Raw genomic sequence first — 17,848 nt, 5'->3', positions numbered from 1 at the left:
AGACTTTACCGTCACTTTGAAGTCAGCATTATCAACACCGTGTGTGTGTGTGTGTGTGTGTGTGTGTGTGTGTGTGTGTGTGTGTGTGTGTGTGTGTGTGTGTGTGTGTGTGTGTGTGTGTGTGTGTGTGTGTGTGTGTGTGTGTGTGTGTGTGTGTGTGTGCGCTAGCAGATCCAAGAATCATGAAGGGTCCTCTGGGTAGTGTGAACTCAGACTGGAATGTCCCTGAAGGCTTAGAGGCTTCACCAGTTTATCACCACCTGTTCCTGCTCCCTTCACTCAAACCATTCCGCAAAGAATTTTTTAACCCTTATTTAATCAGGCATGTCGGCGGAAAACACAGCACCAGCCTGAAGGAGCAACTGCAGGGGGAGGGAGTGTCAAACAGCATCACACACACAGACCAAGGAGCTGTTCAATGTCATCCACTCCAGTGGACATCAAGGCCTTGCTAACGGGTTAAAGAAGAGACTTTAAGAAGACAAGAAGTCAGGTTGTATATTACACGAGTTTGTCTTCTTCCGGTGTTGGATTGTTTTCTGGTTTTAAATGGTGACGATCACTCTGAAATAGGGATCGACCGATATAGATTTTTTTTAGTGCCGATGCCGATAGCGATCTTTTTTTTATCAGCCTTAGCCGATGACCGATACGGGCTGCCGATTTTCTTGAGCCGATATTTGGAGCTGATACTGCATTTGCTCCCTCAATTTACATCATAAAAATGTAAACCCTGCCACACTGGATTTGTTTTCGGAATCTGCTCTGCCATTTCTTATTTCTAAAAATAATAAACAAAAACACAGATGAGTGTCACTTCTGCAATCATCTTACATTCATATCACCCAAATTATGTGTGCAATGTGCATCATACTGATGGGTGCAGCGTCTCCAGCAACACAGAGCTGCCTGTGGACGTCTGTCTGTAAATAATGCCAGGAAAAAACTATCTGTGAACGCAGCAGCAGCAGCATATCGGCCAATGCCGATACACGTAAAAATGCAAATATCGGCCCGATATATCGGCCAGCCGATAAAATCCGTCTATCGCTACTCTGAAATAATCTTTTTCTATCTATCTGTGAATGTTCTCAATCATCCAGGTGGTACACAGAACGTAGTTGGTTTTGGGGTTACCTGTCCATAAAGATCTCATACGAACATTGAAAAATAAATGCAATGTTTACTTTTCTTTAACAAGAAACCATTCGGTGCAAGTGTCAGCACAACATTGCTTTGTGCTGACACATTTAGTAATTTCATGGGACTACGGCTGTCAACATCGTGACACTTGTTTCCAAAGGACTGACACAACAACATGACTAGTGACAGCATGCAGACACAGAGGCAGAGAGCAAGAACAATGTATCATCGTTGGAAAGCAGTTTAGAATTCCAAACAGTGCAGTACTTCCTGAGGCCCACACAGTTAACAGCTCAACAAATTAACATGAAGTCCATATGTCTTGGTGAGTAATAACACACAATCAATCTGTTGCTCAAATTAAAAGTTGTATTTGTTCTTTACAGAGGCTTTCCATATTTGGCCGAGAGTGAGGGCAGTGCACCAGGCCTGATGACTGTCAGTGCATGACAACCATTATATATTCAACAAAATTTGTGTTGGTAGTGGTGGGGTTTAAGGGTTATCATTTTTTTGTTTCGTCCGGAGCAAGGGATTGTTATTCCTACCCACTAATATGACCCAAAGGAGCATTTGGAGGCATCTTGTCCCATACTATTAACCATTTATAATAACGCACAGTGAGGACTGAATGTCTGTTGGCTGTTGCAGCAACTGGCATTCGAATCCGACCTGCTGCCCTTTGCTGCGTGTCATCCCCCATCTCTCTCCCCCTTTCATGTCTATCCACTGTCACTATAATAAAGGGAAAAGCCCCCAAAAAATAATCTTAAAAAAGAGAAAGTTAGCTCATTCATCAAAATGTATATCAATTTTAAAAGGGAATTACACAAGTACAAAATTCTACAGAAGCTTAATCGCTGACTGTAGGCTATATATATATATATTATTTCTTTTTTTGAAGGGGGGGTTTCAGTTAATCTGAGTTATGCTCATTAAAATGGCTTTTATCTAAGTTGTTAACTGAACTCTTGGGCTACAGATGGAAGTGACGTGATAAATCAAAGCACTGTTTTTTCTGTCACATCTGCATCATTGTAGGCCTTGGCTCTGCCAATGCACAGTGGAGATTGGCCAAGAAGGACTCAGGTATTGAAAAGTTATATATATAAGTATATAAGTAATAAGTTTGTTGGTCCCACTTTCTCTCAGTCTCAGTTACCTACATTTCCCAGAACACTTCTTGATAACCCCCAGAGAACATGCCTGAACTTGTTTCATTCAGCTGTACATTTTATAGCTGTACCTGTTTAAAAGAGTAATTTAATCATTTTTGTACACATAGAGGAGGAGTGACAGCAGCTTTATTGTACTAATATGCCCTTCTTATATATATTAGGGTAATGTGATATCTTCACAATTTGTGTTTGGGTGCAGACATGCAATAAACCTAAGCACTGGTTTGGATGCTGCAGTGTTGACGTGCTCGGCCGTCTGATAGACTTTTGTCTAGTCTGGAGACACGGCTGCCAATTCGTTCCACCTCACAGGACCAACTATTAGTTTCTCCTGGAATGAACCAAGTGCATTGTTTATTGTTAGCCATGCACTGCAAAAAATAACCACCTGAAACTGTAATTTCAATTTATTTGGAGGTTTAAAATCACATTTTTACCAAAAGCAACAAACAATCTGATAACAGAAATGAACAACATATTTAGCTTATTTCTAAATGAACCATTTTGTCTTTCTTATTTCTTTTTTTTGTACTGTGAATCAGATCACATTATTTTTGTTACCAGGCAAGTATTCTGGCTGGTTTGTTCAAGCTTTATTAACCAATGATTACATTAATAATTCATTTCTTTTAGCAAATAGGTCTACTAAAGTAATGTACAATATATTATTCTGTTGAAGTATCAATGATTTTATTTTATTTTTTTAGTGTAGAGTCTGTCCAGTGGCAAGTCCGTATTGCATATTTTTGTCCAGTGTCCGACAACAGATAGTCTCCTCTACAGATCTCTTCTGGAGAGGCCTTCGATGGGTCATCCGGAACGGTTCGTTAACAATGCTTTAATTGGAGGCTTGTTTGCCTTTGAAGGGTTTGGAAACATTGGGGTTAAAGGCAAATTCCTGAGCAGTATCAACATCTACGCACCAGTGAGGACAGTCAGTAGGGGCACCAACAGGACCAGCTCGCCTGCAGATACCTAGAGAGATGAGGTGCAGTAGCACATGAATGAGCGGAATTGATTCACAAACTTACATTTGTAGATGCACTCACACACTCAATTCCACTGTATTTACAGATTGAGTTTGGCTAAATAATGAAGCAAATGTCAAGCCAGCATGTTTACAGAAAATGGCTCTAATGAGATGCATGCTGTATGTCACACACAAACCGTATGGTGTAAACCACTGAACCTTGCACAGCTCTGTTTTGTTCTGTCAAATTAAACAAGCTGAACACAACAGTACACCAAGCTTTTTCAGTTTATGAATATGAGAAAGTAAATTGATTTTGAAAAAAAGTTTCACCACACTCCCCTTCTGTAGGCTGTAAATCCGTAAGTGTGCAACACTTTGGGGTGCACCCTGATAAATTAGGAGGCTTTTGTACAAACCGAGTACCATTGTTCACTGAACTTAAAGGTCTTTTAGTTTATACAGTTTAGTTTTTTTGTTTTTGGACACCAAAAGTCATGGCTGGGTCCGGGTGACATGCTTGAATTAATTGTCTTGATGGTGTCCATTAGTAGATTATTAACCACTATATGTCACTCCATCTTGTTGGTCATTTTTCTACCTTTGAGAAAACAATTCAGCTGTTTTCAGTCCTCCACTGTTTTTTTCTGTGCACTCTGTTCCCATTTTATACCACAGACTAAAGCATCAGTAACCAATCCCATCGGCCAATAGAAGCATCAACTGAAGCGTGAGGAGTGCGGCCAATGTGTCATCACCAAGACAAATTACGTTTTCGTCTGCATAGTATCTTCATGGCATGATACCACAGCTATAAGTGGGAATATATTCATTTCTGTGATTTGGATAAACTGACCCTTTAATCCTGTGGTAATTACATTTTGTATAATGCTCTTTAGTTGCGTGAGTGCTACCCTACTTCTTTTTAACGATGTTGTCAAATCAAAAGTAACACCATGCATATGTTAAATTAAATGCCAAACAAAAGAAATGACTTGCTTCTTTTCTGTCTTTTGTTAAACCATGACAGGGCATACTCATTTCTAAACATGGCCACAATGGATGCAGTTGACTGATTGTATATCCCTGTTGGTGAGATCATTCACCTGTCTGTGGCTCCAGTATGCACATTTAAGTGTCAGAGAGACGCACTGGAGACGCGCCAGTCACGGAGTGGGAAAAAGAGGAGACACACCTACATATTTACATGGCACACACACACGCACACACACGCACACACACGCACACAAAAAAAAAAAAAAAAAAAAAAAAAAAAAAGAGAGAGAGAAAAAAAAAAAAAAAAAAAAAAAAAAGTTGTTGCGGCAGAGGGCGCAGCAGAGGTTGTTTTCTTTCTGCCGTGTCGGTTTCCAGCTTTCTGTCATTCTGTGTCTTTGTGCGTAAAAGCAGACCCGCCGGAATCACCATGATGACCAAGGTTCGGGGTTTCTACTGCGCCAGGATTTGATTCACAACTCTGGATACGGATTTGCTGACTTAAATGGCTTAGCACAAAGTCTCTGTAGGGAAATCCTGAATTTCCACCTGGATTAAAGTTTCGAACAGTGAGGATACCTGCGCTTGGGAATGAATCTGTGAACGCTACCGTGGAGGACACACTAATTAGAAAGTACAGTGAAGTAGCAAATATTTCACCGTACCCGCATCATTGACCCTACAGGTAAGTCGACATAATGATATGTGGGCTGTTGATGTTGATTATTAATTCATTTGTGAACTAACAAGTGTGCAGGACTTATTTTATTTATTTTTTTTGACCATCATGTCTGGTTCAATGAACTTAATTTGGACAACAGAGCTGAGATAATATGGTCTGGGGTGAGAAGTGAAAGTCCTTCCCTAACTGGACCTCAGATATAGGGTAGCAGTTTTTCCAGCAGGGGGGGCTTCCTCATTAGGAGTAAGAGGCCAGAGAGGTCAACTCACATGGTCAAATGGGTAGAGTCGTTTATTTTTTCTCTGAGTCAGTGTCTTGAGGGACAGTTAGACAGATGGATGTAGTGTAGTGGCAGTTGTAAAAGTGGCAGGATTCTGACATACGTGGGATATACAGCACACAAAATGATATTATGTTGATGGATAGTGATTAGACAGAGTTCCTTTTGGATTTTGACCCTCCAGTGCCTCTATGCTGGGGCCCCACAGACAGCATTAGTGTTGAAAATGTCAGTACGACTCAGGTGTGTATGCTAATGTGAACTTCTCAATTTTCACTTAAGTGTCCAACTTTAAGAATCCAGGAGCTATGCAGGCAGCCTGTGTCTGGATTGTCAGGTAATCTCAGATTCTCAGTGATTGTTTCAATCATGGATTACTTATTTGTTTAAACGTTTTTGTATCAATTTGTATTTGAATGATGATGAATCTCTTTGTTTCTATTTTGTCATTCTCTGATTACCCATAAATCTTTTAATTTAGCGATATTTTGTTAGCACTACAATGCTATGTATATTCTTGATTCTAAACCAACAATGCCACTTACTGTAATTAAAACCAGTATCACCAGTATCCTTTCTGTCTGTTTCCTGTAGAGCTTCTGTCCTCCTGCTGTTGCTTTGGTCATACCTCCTGGACTGCCAGCACACAGGTGACCACAGGAAGGTGAGCAGCAATTGTGTGGCAAGTGTCGCTACTGAAAAACTAAAAATCTGTGTTCTAGCATGTGTCATCTATTTGACACCCTCATGCACGCGATGTTAGACCTCCCACGAATATTTCCAGGAATCAGTCTGATCGCATGGTTGGCAAATGGAACGCTCTTCTTGTGGGACATGGCATGCATGATCGTGTCTTGGCATAGCCAAATGCCGCCCTAAAGTATAGACTTTTATACCTGCTTGTTCTGTCCCAGTATGTGTAGACAGTGAGAGTATTCCCATGGGGAACTTGACCAGGGTGCTAATCTGTTAACTTGTAATGAGAGCATGAGTGAAAAGCACTGTTGATTGTACTAAAACAGAGAGGCCTTATGTCAGCTGTCAGCAAATCACCCCATGACCTCTGGAGCCACAGGAACCTCATGGAAGAAACTAGTGGATGTACCTCTTGGATGAAGCTGACTGACAGATCAACTATCCAGTCAGGTTAGAGGGGGTCGGCGCAAGTCGGCTTCATGGGTTTCCATTGGGAATCCAGCTGTGTGACCTATGGCTGACCCGGGGGATGACAGTGGCGTTAAGTTACAAAGGCTGAAGCAGGGTAGAGGAGGTTGGGGGTGGGGGGGGGATGTGTCTGAGATCTCTCTGAATAGCTGCACAGGCTGATTGACAGGAGAAGAACTTCCTGCCAACTCTCCCTAGTGGTTCTGTATTCTCTTTCCATTCGCTAAAAGTCAAAGGCAGCTGAGCTTTTACTACGGCCATGTGTTTGCCCAGAGAGGTTGCTGTGAATGGAGACAAAGTGCTCCTTAAAGAGCAGGATTTCCACACTGTTCCATGGATAAAGCTGACTTGGCACAGGGCTTCTCCTGGCAGGTTCCTCAAACAGTGATCACTGCTAATACGTCCCTGGCAAAGTTGCGCAGAGGGATAGAGTCAACAGTGAGAAATGCAGGTAGCCAATATGGGATAGGCCACTAACAGACACCCACTAATCAGCCAAATCAGGGCTTTATAACCGTGAACAGAGGTCTGTTTCATGGACAGTAGTGGGAGGCGGAGGGGCAGGATACTCATGTTGATGAGATGAGGTCACTGACTCGAGTCTTTATACAAAGCCTTGATCTGGGGAGATTAAAGTCTTGTTGATGGAGGCTTTCCATCAATCCTTGGGACACACTCTCGCTCTTTTGCACTCTGGGGTGTCACTAATTTTGGTTGTTTCATCTCCATGCAGGTTACTCAGAGGGCAGAGCGCCAACAGGAGTTCAGGGCAGAGCATGGAGAAATTCAGGGCTCCTGGGGCGCCTGGGGGCCCTGGTCAACCTGCTCCCGGACCTGTGGAAGAGGGGTACAAGAGCAGAGCAGGCCCTGCCTGCCTGTTTACACTCCATCCCAATACCCCTCTAGAAGAGCTGGTGTTCACCCCCAGCAACCAGGCCACGTCATTTCAGCCCTGCGGCCAACAGTTCCTCTGCACCACAACGCAGGCAGGTCCTCAAACAGCAGCAGCCGAGGAGATCAGAAAGAGGAGAAGGAGACCCGGCCTAGTGGACGCAGGTACTGTATGATCCTGCACAGGGTGATGATGAGATTGATTTTGTGCTACAAAACAAACTGAGGTGTTGAAATCAATGTTCTTACAACTGGAATTTGTAAATGGAAGGCTGTGATTTTGTATCTATTTAACGGGAGTGTTTAGATACAGATGACTGACAAAAGGAAACACCCGATAAGATGAATGAAGAAACATAACAACACACGGCACGAGGGGTCAATACATGGTTAGATTGAGTGTGAAAATAATGTTAATGATATTCTACGGCCTTCACCGTCACCAGATCCTAAACCAGTTGAACACCAATAACACATTGTGGAGCTGGGTTATAGATAGCGCTTTCCACTATCACCATCACCATTAAATGAGGTGAAATCTTTAAAAAGAATAGTGTTAATCTTTCTAGCTCAGTTCCAGAGACTTGGAGAATATACTGTATGACAAGGCTCAATATGTAAGACACTGTATGCTGGTTTTTCTTTTAACTTGTCACCTATCAGTAGCTTCCGACACAACATGCTCTGCAAATAGCCGCAAAAGAGTAAAAAAATTATTACTGTCTATTATCTATTTTATTGTAATTCATAATAATTTATTTAACCTGAGTGTTGATTAGGCATTCAAGAAGTACTATGAAAAGAACTATCAAAATTGGAAGTAATCTAAATATTGTGATGGTCCATGAAGAAATTTTTTCAGTATTGCAGCTCTTGTCTTTGTCAAGATCTGCAAGTCCTTAAAGCGTCCGTACGGCTGTGCTGCATGCTGAGCAGTCTGGTCTAAAAGTGACTTTTCCGGAGCCCTCACTGTGGGCCATCTGACTGCCCTTCAGTGGAAAGCTAGTCTTTTATGGATGTAGTCAAAAGCTCGGCTTGTGCTTGGCAGCTTTGTGACCTCCTTCCTGTTGTGCTTGCATTTAAACAAATAGCACTGACAGCTGAGTAATGGGGGGTTGTTTGAGTTGGACTCTAAGGAGCCAAATAATGACAAAAGCTCCCAGAATCATGCTTCTGGGACCTGGATGCTTCTCAAAACCTGTGTCAGTTTCCTCAGCAAAAGAAGAAATTTAGCTAAAAGATAAAATAAAAGGTGTGTACCCAAATGTACTGGATGGCCTGTGTTGTACAATCTCTGGTTGGTTTTAAAAGGCAGAGTAGATGATATTTTCTATAGGTTGACAGACGATATGTGATTCAATTGTGTGCTTCTGTGTTAGCGGGGATGTGTGGAGGTTTAGAGATGGCAGTGACAACTAGTACAGTTAAACTAGTACAAAATCATTGCTTTAGTTCAATCTCCTCATGTTTGTGTCTTCAGGAGGGTCACTCAGATCATCCCGGGGAGGTATGGCTACGGGAGAGCTCCTTATGTTGCTCCTCTTCAGACGGACACAGGCCAGGGCTCAGGGACGGCTCGCCCTCACAGACAGAGACGCTCTGCTGCAGCTGATGCCCACCACCCTACCACTAGTGGCCGCGGTGGCCAAAGGTCAAACAACCTGGACCCCTCCAAAAACCTCCATCGCTATGGCAGACCCTACATGCAGCCCCGGGCACAGCAGCCCAAAAATAACCAAGTCTGGGCCCCCCTCTACCAGCCTGGTTCGGCCAACCATGCTCAGGGCCAGCAGGAGCCACAATCGAGCAGCCAGACATCTGGACCACAGCAGCACCCAGAGAGACCCTACAACCCCCTGCCTAGTTCCTTCTGCACAGGGGAACATGTTCACTACAGGATCTGCAACAGTAATGTATGCAAATCTTCACCTTGTTCCTATTATTATTTTTAGCATGTTCACTAGGTATGGCAAGGCAGCATTATATGTAACTGTAGTACATCATTATATGTATTAATATAATAATTGTAGCACATTTCAGCAACAGGGCAATTCAAAGTGCTTTACATAAAACACTAAAGAGCAGTTAAAAACAATAGAAATATAAAAACAAATAATACAAGATTTTATGTATAAGCCTTTGCTATGTGCGTAATCCACCTGCAATCCTTGCCGTTCCCAGAACGGCCGGTCTCACTGGACTTACTTTTTAATTCTCATTATATGCTTACATAGATTGTCATACAGTTCCAGTGTTCAACAATGTAACTTCAGTAACAGTTAAAAATATAAAAAGAGATAAAATACGAGAATAAAAGTTACAGTGCAGTATAAGAAGTGAACAATTATTTAAAGAAAGGCAGCATACAAAAAAAAAGGTATGGGCATTTAATGGATAGATAACATGATTGATTTTGCTTATTGTTCTGGTTTTTATTTAGTTTTATTTAATGCTGTCAATTAAAATATTTAATCGCGATTAATCGCATTAATGTCATAGTTAACTCGCAATTAATCACAATTAATCGCACTTTGTTATCTATTCTAAATGTCCCTTGATTTCTTTTTGACCCATTATTTTTTCTCATTTTAATGCTCTTATCAACATGGAAAAGTGGATTGGCTTGCTTTGTGCTTTTGTCGCCTGGCTTTGACGAGGGGGTGGAGAATTGGCATCAGCTGTGTGCTTGGTCATCAAGTGGTATTTCAGACTGGACGTGCTGCGATGATAGCTCAGTTCACAACGACAAAACACACAGATCACTTTGGTCTTGTCAATGGAACCATTTGGCAACTTTTTAAAAGTAAACTTTCCATTCAGAATCTTATTGGCATCCATTTTGGCGTCTCACACTCGCCATCCACTCAAAACGCAACATTAGCCTACTGCTCTTTGGCCGGCTCGCAAGCCCAAACAAGTGTGTGCGGTGTGCCTGTTGTTTTGTTTCCAGTCTAGCTAGATCCGGTGTGGTGTTGTAGTTTTCTAACGTTATTAGTTGTTGCAACAGCATGTGAAAAAAACTACAAAGTTTGCTGGGCCAAAAAGAACGTTAATCTCGCGCAAAAAAAATTGACGCCGTTAAAATGGGTTTGCGTTAACGCCGTTAATAACGCGTTTAACTGATAGCACTAGTTTTATTCCATAATGAAGATAATTCTAAAAAAAAAATTTAAAATGTGAGAGCAAAAGATAGAAACATAACACTTGTACAGACAGACATCTCGCAAGCTCAGTTTTTTCCATAGTGCAACAGTGAATTGAGCTTACTAAAAAGTATTCAAGTATCGTACTGTATGTGTGGCAACAGCCATTGAGGTTTACAGTAAAGACCCACTGCAGGTGGAGCGAGGCTGTGCTTTGCAAGGTATTGTGGGGTTCCAGGTGGTGCGGTACTGACCAGCGATGAAACAAAGGCATGGGTGGAAAGTTTAGTTGAAATTTTTTTATCTTTTTTGCAAATGAGGGCAAAACATGCCTGCCGGGATTGCAGTATGTTGCTGAAAAACAGTGATGAGTCAGGACATTTAGTGTTTACCTGTGGAGAAGATCATTATTGTACTTTCTGGGATCTCTCTTTTCTATGTCCCCAGCCTCAAGGATTACAGTTACAAAACTAAATGAAGGGCTGCTTGGCACAACATCATGTAAATTGTGGGAGGAAGTGCAGGTTTCTTCACACGCCCACCACGACGAGCAAGGCGGACGAGAACTCCATTTTTGTCCAAAAACTATACAACACAAAATATTTGTTAGAATTTAAAGATATAAAACTGACACTAAATATTTTCCAATATTGGTAAAGCTATTGGCTTAGCAAACCTCATCAGTTAAACCCCAGCTGTAAAGTGTGTGGATGGGCTTTGCTTATCTGAGCCGAGGTTATGGAATCCATCCTGTACATTAAAATAAATTCAAACAGTGTCTGGTTCTGTATATTGTCTCTGGTGTGCGATGACACAGATATTTAAGCAAAGTAAAGCAGACCAGGGGTTTGTTTAGACAAAGGAGCTATGGGGGGATGTCAGGGAGGTTGAGTTACACTGGCGAGCCTTTATAAATACTGGAATCTAACCGCTTTTGGCAAAAAAGACTGAGATACAAGCACAGAGTTAAAACTGTTAAAACAACGTGGGTCATCTACAGCAGTCAATCAATAGCTACAGAGCGTGACAATGAGAAATGTGAGCTTGCTCCTGTTACAAAAGGATTTACCTGTTGGACTCCGTCTTTGTGGACTGTGTGTGTGTGTGTGTGTGTGCGTGTGTGTGTGTGTGTGTGTGTGTGTGGGCCATCCTCAGGCCTGTCCTCCATCCAGCAGACATATCAGGGCTGTTCAGTGTTCTTCATACAACAACCAACCTTTCATGGGCAGATTGTACGAGTGGGAACCTTTCAATGAGGGTAAGTTATATGTATACAGCATGTGCATATGTATATGTTATTATGGAATTGCAGTATTATTTTGCAGTATTACTTTACTAGTTAGTTTAGTACTTCTATTACTATAGTACTGTTTTTGTTTATCTCTGTGTACCCTGGGACGAGTAACATCAGGTGGTCAGAGATTCAAAAATTGCATTGTGATAGCATTTATGTTGAAAACTTCAAATTATGGTAAATAGTGATCTGTAATGATCATATAATTATAACACAAAAGTAGTAGGCTGATGGGAATATCATTAGTTTTGCTGGTTATGGTCATAAACTTAAGTAATGGACAAATGAATGTGTTGACCTGATGATGGTTATGTCAACAACATTATTACAATTCATCCTGAATTGGACATACAGTAAATGTGTGTAATCCAATAGACACAAACAGAGAGTTTAAAAGAGGGTAACCCCAACCCCCCCCACCCTTGAACAAAACAAAATAAAAGAACAAACAAGTAAAACAGTCTGTTTATAAAAAAATGTGTTTAAGAAGTGACAGAACATGTGTAACCACATGGGTCCTGCCTAGATGTTTGAGATAACCTAAAAAGTACTTCATCTTAAGTTCGCACACATTTCATAATTAATCACATTTTCACTGTCAGTTACATCTTCAGCTGCCTGACCTATATGAACTAAGGTGTGTAGCGATGTAAGCACTGCAGTATCACCTGTCTGTACGCTCCCTGATAAATGTTCACCCATACAAACTCTCTGACTTTACTCCCTTGAAGTATCCAGGCAACAGTCAAAACAGCTCCTGAAATGTAATTTCTCTGAGAAGAACACTAATGGAAATAACAGTCTCCAGATTAATATCCTGTCAAACACGTGTGTATTTGAGATCTCGTCTTTGTGCTGCAGACCTTGACTCACGGGTAATGCAGATGTAAAGATTAAATAACCTCAGGTAAATGTAAGAGGTTGAGTTTGGATTATTTGACACCCATCTTGAACAATGCTTAACGTACTCTTGTACATCCGTTTAAGAAATACCTTGCTTTTGGGCTTATAGTATATCTGATTGATAATGCACCTGAACAAATTGTAAAGTACAGGGGTCAGAATCCTTTGTGGCCGCTCACTGCGGTTTTTTGTGTCATCAAATGAAAGCGTTTTAGGGATACATTGTATTGTTTGTTTCATCTAGCTTTTGTGCTAGCTCCTGATGCTCTGCCCAATGGGAATCAGACACTTTCTGAATTTGTAAACCCCTCTTATGTGCTACTTTAGGGCACTTAAACGCAGAATCATTTCCAAACTGTTGCTATGTTTCCATTCACTGACGTTTTAAAGAAGTGGTGATTTTTTATATATATATCATTGTAATCCTTTGAGTGTGCATTCACTGTGCTCTACAAATTCATCTATTCCTTATATTTCACATAGTTGCTAAGTATTGAATTTCACCCTCTGAGGTCTAAGGGCATTTTCACATATATTCTTCAATGTACCTTTTTTAGGGTATTTGCATATATTATTGCATATATTCATATCAAAGTGTTCAGAACAAACTTAGCTTTGCGTATATTGACGCACACAATTTTTCTAGAGCAATGGGTGAAGAGATAATTTGCCGCTAATGCTGAAACATTGATGTTGGCTTTTTCAAATTCCTCAAATCTCTTTTGAAAACAACCTTTAACTCATGATGTGTTGTAGGAATTGTTTCGGAGCTTGAAATGATTTTGCCAAAGTCTTATAGGTTGTATACAGTACAGGCCAAAAGTTTGGACACACCTTCTCATTCAATGCATTATATTATTTATTTTCATGACTATTTACATTGTAGATTCTCACTGAAGGCATCAAAACTATGAATGAACACATATGGAATTATGTACTTAACAAAAAAGTGTGAAATAACTGAAAAAATGTCTTATATTTTAGATTCCTCAAAGTAGCCACCTTTTGCTTTTTTATTAATAAGGGAAAAAATTCCACTAATTAACCCTGACAAAGCACACCTGTGAAGTGAAAACAATTTGAGGTGACTACCTCATGAAGCTCATTGAGAGAACACCAAGGGTTTGCAGAGTTATCAAAAAAAAGCAAAAGGTGGCTACTTTGAGGAATCTAAAATATAAGACATTTTTTCAGTTATTTCACACTTTTTTGTTAAGTACATAATTCCATATGTGTTCATTCATAGTTCTGATGCCTTCAGTGAGAATCTACAATGTAAATTGTCATGAAAATAAAGAAACACATTGAATGAGAAGGTGTGTCCAAACTTTTGGCCTGTACTGTATTTATATTTAAATTATTTTGTAATATCGCTTTTTGAGTGGGAGTTTTTGTCAAACATCGTTTGGATGCGCCAGTGCGTCTTTTGTCCTCAGAGGGTTAATGTTACATGTAACAATGTTGTTAATGTTGACACATTATAAAAGTATTGTATTTACACACTAGATGTAACTATGTAGATTGATGTAATATATATATTGATATGTCTTGATTTGTCACAGCCTTCTAAATCTCCTTTCAGTTCCTGGGGATCAGCATTGTGAACTGAACTGCCGGGCTATAGGGTTCAGGTTCTACGTGCGACAGTCGGAGAGGGTGATCGATGGGACGCCATGTGGGCAGAATGATACTTCTCTCTGCGTGGCGGGAAAGTGTTCGGTAGGCCACTTCATAAACCCTTCTTTATTTGAGCCTTTAAGTCACAAGCCAGCGTCTTTACTTCCTTTACCCTATGACTCTGCCCATTTCTACCAGGTCCATGGTGTTTTTGAAGATGTATACCAGAAATAATACATTCACGTGTTTTGCAGAAAATGCAAACATGAGCTTCCTGAAGCTTTGTTTTTATAAGTTGACAATGTTGTTGGATCCTAGCGTCCTTTACGTTTGAATATCTGTCGATCAAAGTACAATTAATAAGAGGACACGGAGGATGTATAAAGATTCTGGAAGTTTACTGTACTTATATGCACGTACTGTATATACAACGTTATTTTGCATGGACATAAATGTCAAAATCGATAGGGGATCACTTATTTCATCCACATTTGCATCATGAATGAGCAGGTGGTGCACATATTTTGGTCAACACTTTATTTGGATATTCTATGCTGCAATCTTGGACTATGGCTCATGTTTGCCAGTGAGTTATTTGCCTATTAGATATATTATATCTCTATCTCTATTCAGTAAGTAAGCCATGACCATACACTAATAATAACCCAACCTGAATGTTTAATCCTAACCCAAACATTGTAAGTAAACCCAGTACATCATTTAAGTGGCACGACATAGTCAGTTGATTATAAAAGATGTAAAAGAACTGGACACTTGATCTCTAGTATGTATGTAGCAATGGCTGTGACCAGCAGAGGGCAGCATGGCATCAGAGTGAGAGCTCTTCATATGTGATGTGGAGGAGTGAAGTGGAGGTCAGGAGGAGGTTTCTACCCCCTTGGGCCTAAGCAGGAAACCTGGGATCTCAATGTAGGACATATTTCTACTTCTGACCCCATATTTTATACACACCATGAAAACATACCTGTGAGTACAGAGTTGGAGAGACATAAATTGCTTGTGTGGGCCTGCTTATGGCTTGCTATATTGAGTGTGCTGGATTCACTTTGACGTTCTTTTGATCAGGGTTTAACTAGAAGAAATATGTTGGAGAAGGAGCTCATTTCCAATTTGGTTGTGCTGACCTCGCTCTGTTAACCCCGTGTATTTCCCATGCGCTGTAATCCAGCAACAATCTCAACATTAAGATTTAATCAAGATAGAAAGCCCTCTGATCTCTCGTTTTGGCCTTGATCACATTTCCACTGTTAACACACATGACATGAAGATCCTTCACGTGGGACGGATTGATTTATTTTTAATAACGGAAACTAAATTGTGATTCATGAGTCTGAATGCAGGAATTACACGAAAAAATGTTCTGCAAGTGTTAATTCTTTTTTTTCCCTGCCTCAGATTAAGGGCCGATTATTTAAGGATTCAAATTCATCAGCAGTTTTTCGGGGAGATTTTTCAGAACTTTTTCTCAACGCTCTCCCAGCTTTCTCAGCTGTTCCAGCCATTTTAACAGGAGACCTCCTCCATGAGGATGGAGTACAACCAAGCACAGTCTGGTATACTGTATGTGTTATTTGTTTGATGGTTTCTAGTATTGGAAATACAGGAGGAATATTATATCATCAGTATTTTGAAAGTTGTGTCTAATGCATCGTGAGCACATTTGATAAATTCTCTGGTGAGGGTCGAGCTGCATGAGTGGATTTTACAAGTGGGACACGTTACATACAAGATTGTATTTTACAATATTTTTCACACAATCATGACATAAGACTGTTTTTAGTTGTTTCTCTGTGTTGTAGTGATTCTTTTCTGACCTGACAGAGTTTAATTTCTGTTTAATTGGTTGTCATAGCAATGTGTCCCTTTACGGCTTTTCAAAGTCCACTTTTCACTGACTGGTCTCTTTGTCACATTTCCTTCAAAAACTCTATATGTTCTTTTGCCGCAACCTATTTATGTTGGCTATTTTCCAGAGTGATATACTCCGAAATACCAAGGACTCTACTGTATTACCTCTGATTTAGATCAGAGCCAAACCATACTATAATGTCTTTCTAATTATTCAAACGGAGGGGATACAACGGGTCAGACCTTGTCCTTGCACAGCACAGAGATACTGAAGTACATATTTCTGGAAACTCAAAACACATTGATGACATTGTCAAGAAACAACTAGTCTATATCCTTTGCGTTCTACTTCCGGGATTGCTCCATGTATGCATGTATTTTCCATTTCCTTCCGCTTTCTTGGTGTTGGAATCAGGGGCATAGCACAGAATTCTGGGCCCTGTAGAAAGGCATTTTCTATGGGCCCCTCCCCGCATCCACAGCTGTTCATTCTAGCATCTTTTTGGGCCCGCCCTGGGTACTCAGTCCCCCCCCAGTCCGACGCCCCTGGTTGGAATTTTAAATTCGGTGGATTTATGAGGACTATTGTTGACTGCTCCTCAGATCTCTGCAGGGTAAATTGAGACAGGAGTTTAGCACCGCCCATGACAATTCTGATTGGTTTAAAGAAATGCCATTAAACCAGAGCACCTTTTCCTCCCATCTTATCCACCCCGGATAAGCGGACGAAGATGGATGGATGGTCCTGTGTGTGTGTGTGTGTGTGTGTGTGTGTGTGTGTGTGTGTGTGTGTGCGTGCGTGTGTGTTAATAAAGTAAATAACAACAGAATGAAAAAAGGGGGCAAATAAATGACTTATTATTATCATTATTATCACCCTTAATATAGACAGGATGTAGTATACCTAATACGATATTGAATAATTTCATGCAATGCAATAATAATAATTTATTATTTTATTATGTAAACATGATGTGACGGTGTTTCTAGACCTTTGTGTGCACACTAACACATCACATATGGGTGACTGTGTTTTAATTAGTGACTTTTGGAAAATGAAAGGTGAATGAATTAGAGAGAAAAGGAACAATGTCATGAGCTGAGGTTGAAGCTACATTATACTCACACAGTATAGCAGCTCACTGTTTCCTTTGTGAGTTTTTTATTTATTTTTTTACATTGCAGTAGTGTCTTGAGGTTATTTTAGTTTTGGCTTTAATATTGGTTCTCGGCTGCAGGTTGGGGCAATGATCTGATTTTTTGATTCTTAATCATGATTATGAAAAATTAATTGAAAGCATTTGGACTGTACTCTTGGCTCAATTATCTTGTTATTTTAACTTTCCATATAAACCAAACCACATAGGTTATATGCTTGTTGGGGTGACGCACTGCTGTTGGTTACAGTGGAAACATTATCTTCTACTTTACAGCCCACAGTTTGTGTGGTCCCTGATACTTCTTCCTGACACCTTTCATACTGCATGAATAACAACCCAGCTCTGTCCATTTGACCTTTGGCTCCTGGTGCCACTTCAAATGTACATCTCAGATTTCTAAATCTGACACAGTGACACCCTCATATTGGCCTGATAGAGAGACTCGCGTCTATCCAACTAATGAGGCAAATCAAGGTCTTTTAAGGTTTGTACCTTATAGTTTTGGACTGTAGCAGGGCTACAGCTTTTGTCTGATGGAGGACTGATGTGATTTCTTCCTTA

General features: G+C 40.5%; 1 protein-coding gene across 4 annotated transcripts in view; it reads left to right on the top strand.

Annotated features, from left to right (window-relative positions):
- Positions 1-4,361: 4,361 nt before the first annotated feature.
- The window catches only part of LOC120555298 (thrombospondin type-1 domain-containing protein 4-like), a 41,375-nt gene continuing 27,888 nt past the window's right edge, over positions 4,362-17,848 (top strand). For all 4 annotated transcript variants that reach the window (XM_039793985.1, XM_039793982.1, XM_039793974.1 and 1 more), the window contains exons 1-8: positions 4,362-4,383; positions 4,696-4,969; positions 5,529-5,583; positions 5,841-5,910; positions 7,144-7,466; positions 8,782-9,214; positions 11,600-11,702; positions 14,224-14,360. In XM_039793985.1, the coding sequence (XP_039649919.1) occupies positions 5,555-5,583; positions 5,841-5,910; positions 7,144-7,466; positions 8,782-9,214; positions 11,600-11,702; positions 14,224-14,360 (1,095 nt within the window). In that variant the 5' untranslated portion in view covers positions 4,362-4,383; positions 4,696-4,969; positions 5,529-5,554. The remainder of the gene's footprint in view (positions 4,384-4,695; positions 4,970-5,528; positions 5,584-5,840; positions 5,911-7,143; positions 7,467-8,781; positions 9,215-11,599; positions 11,703-14,223; positions 14,361-17,848) is intronic.

Source organism: Perca fluviatilis, chromosome 3, assembly GCF_010015445.1.
Source record: "Perca fluviatilis chromosome 3, GENO_Pfluv_1.0, whole genome shotgun sequence".
In the NCBI taxonomy this organism is placed as follows: domain Eukaryota; kingdom Metazoa; phylum Chordata; class Actinopteri; order Perciformes; family Percidae; genus Perca; species Perca fluviatilis.
The sequence above is the reverse complement of the archived record's forward strand: the minus strand, read 5'-3'. Positions and strand labels throughout refer to the sequence as shown.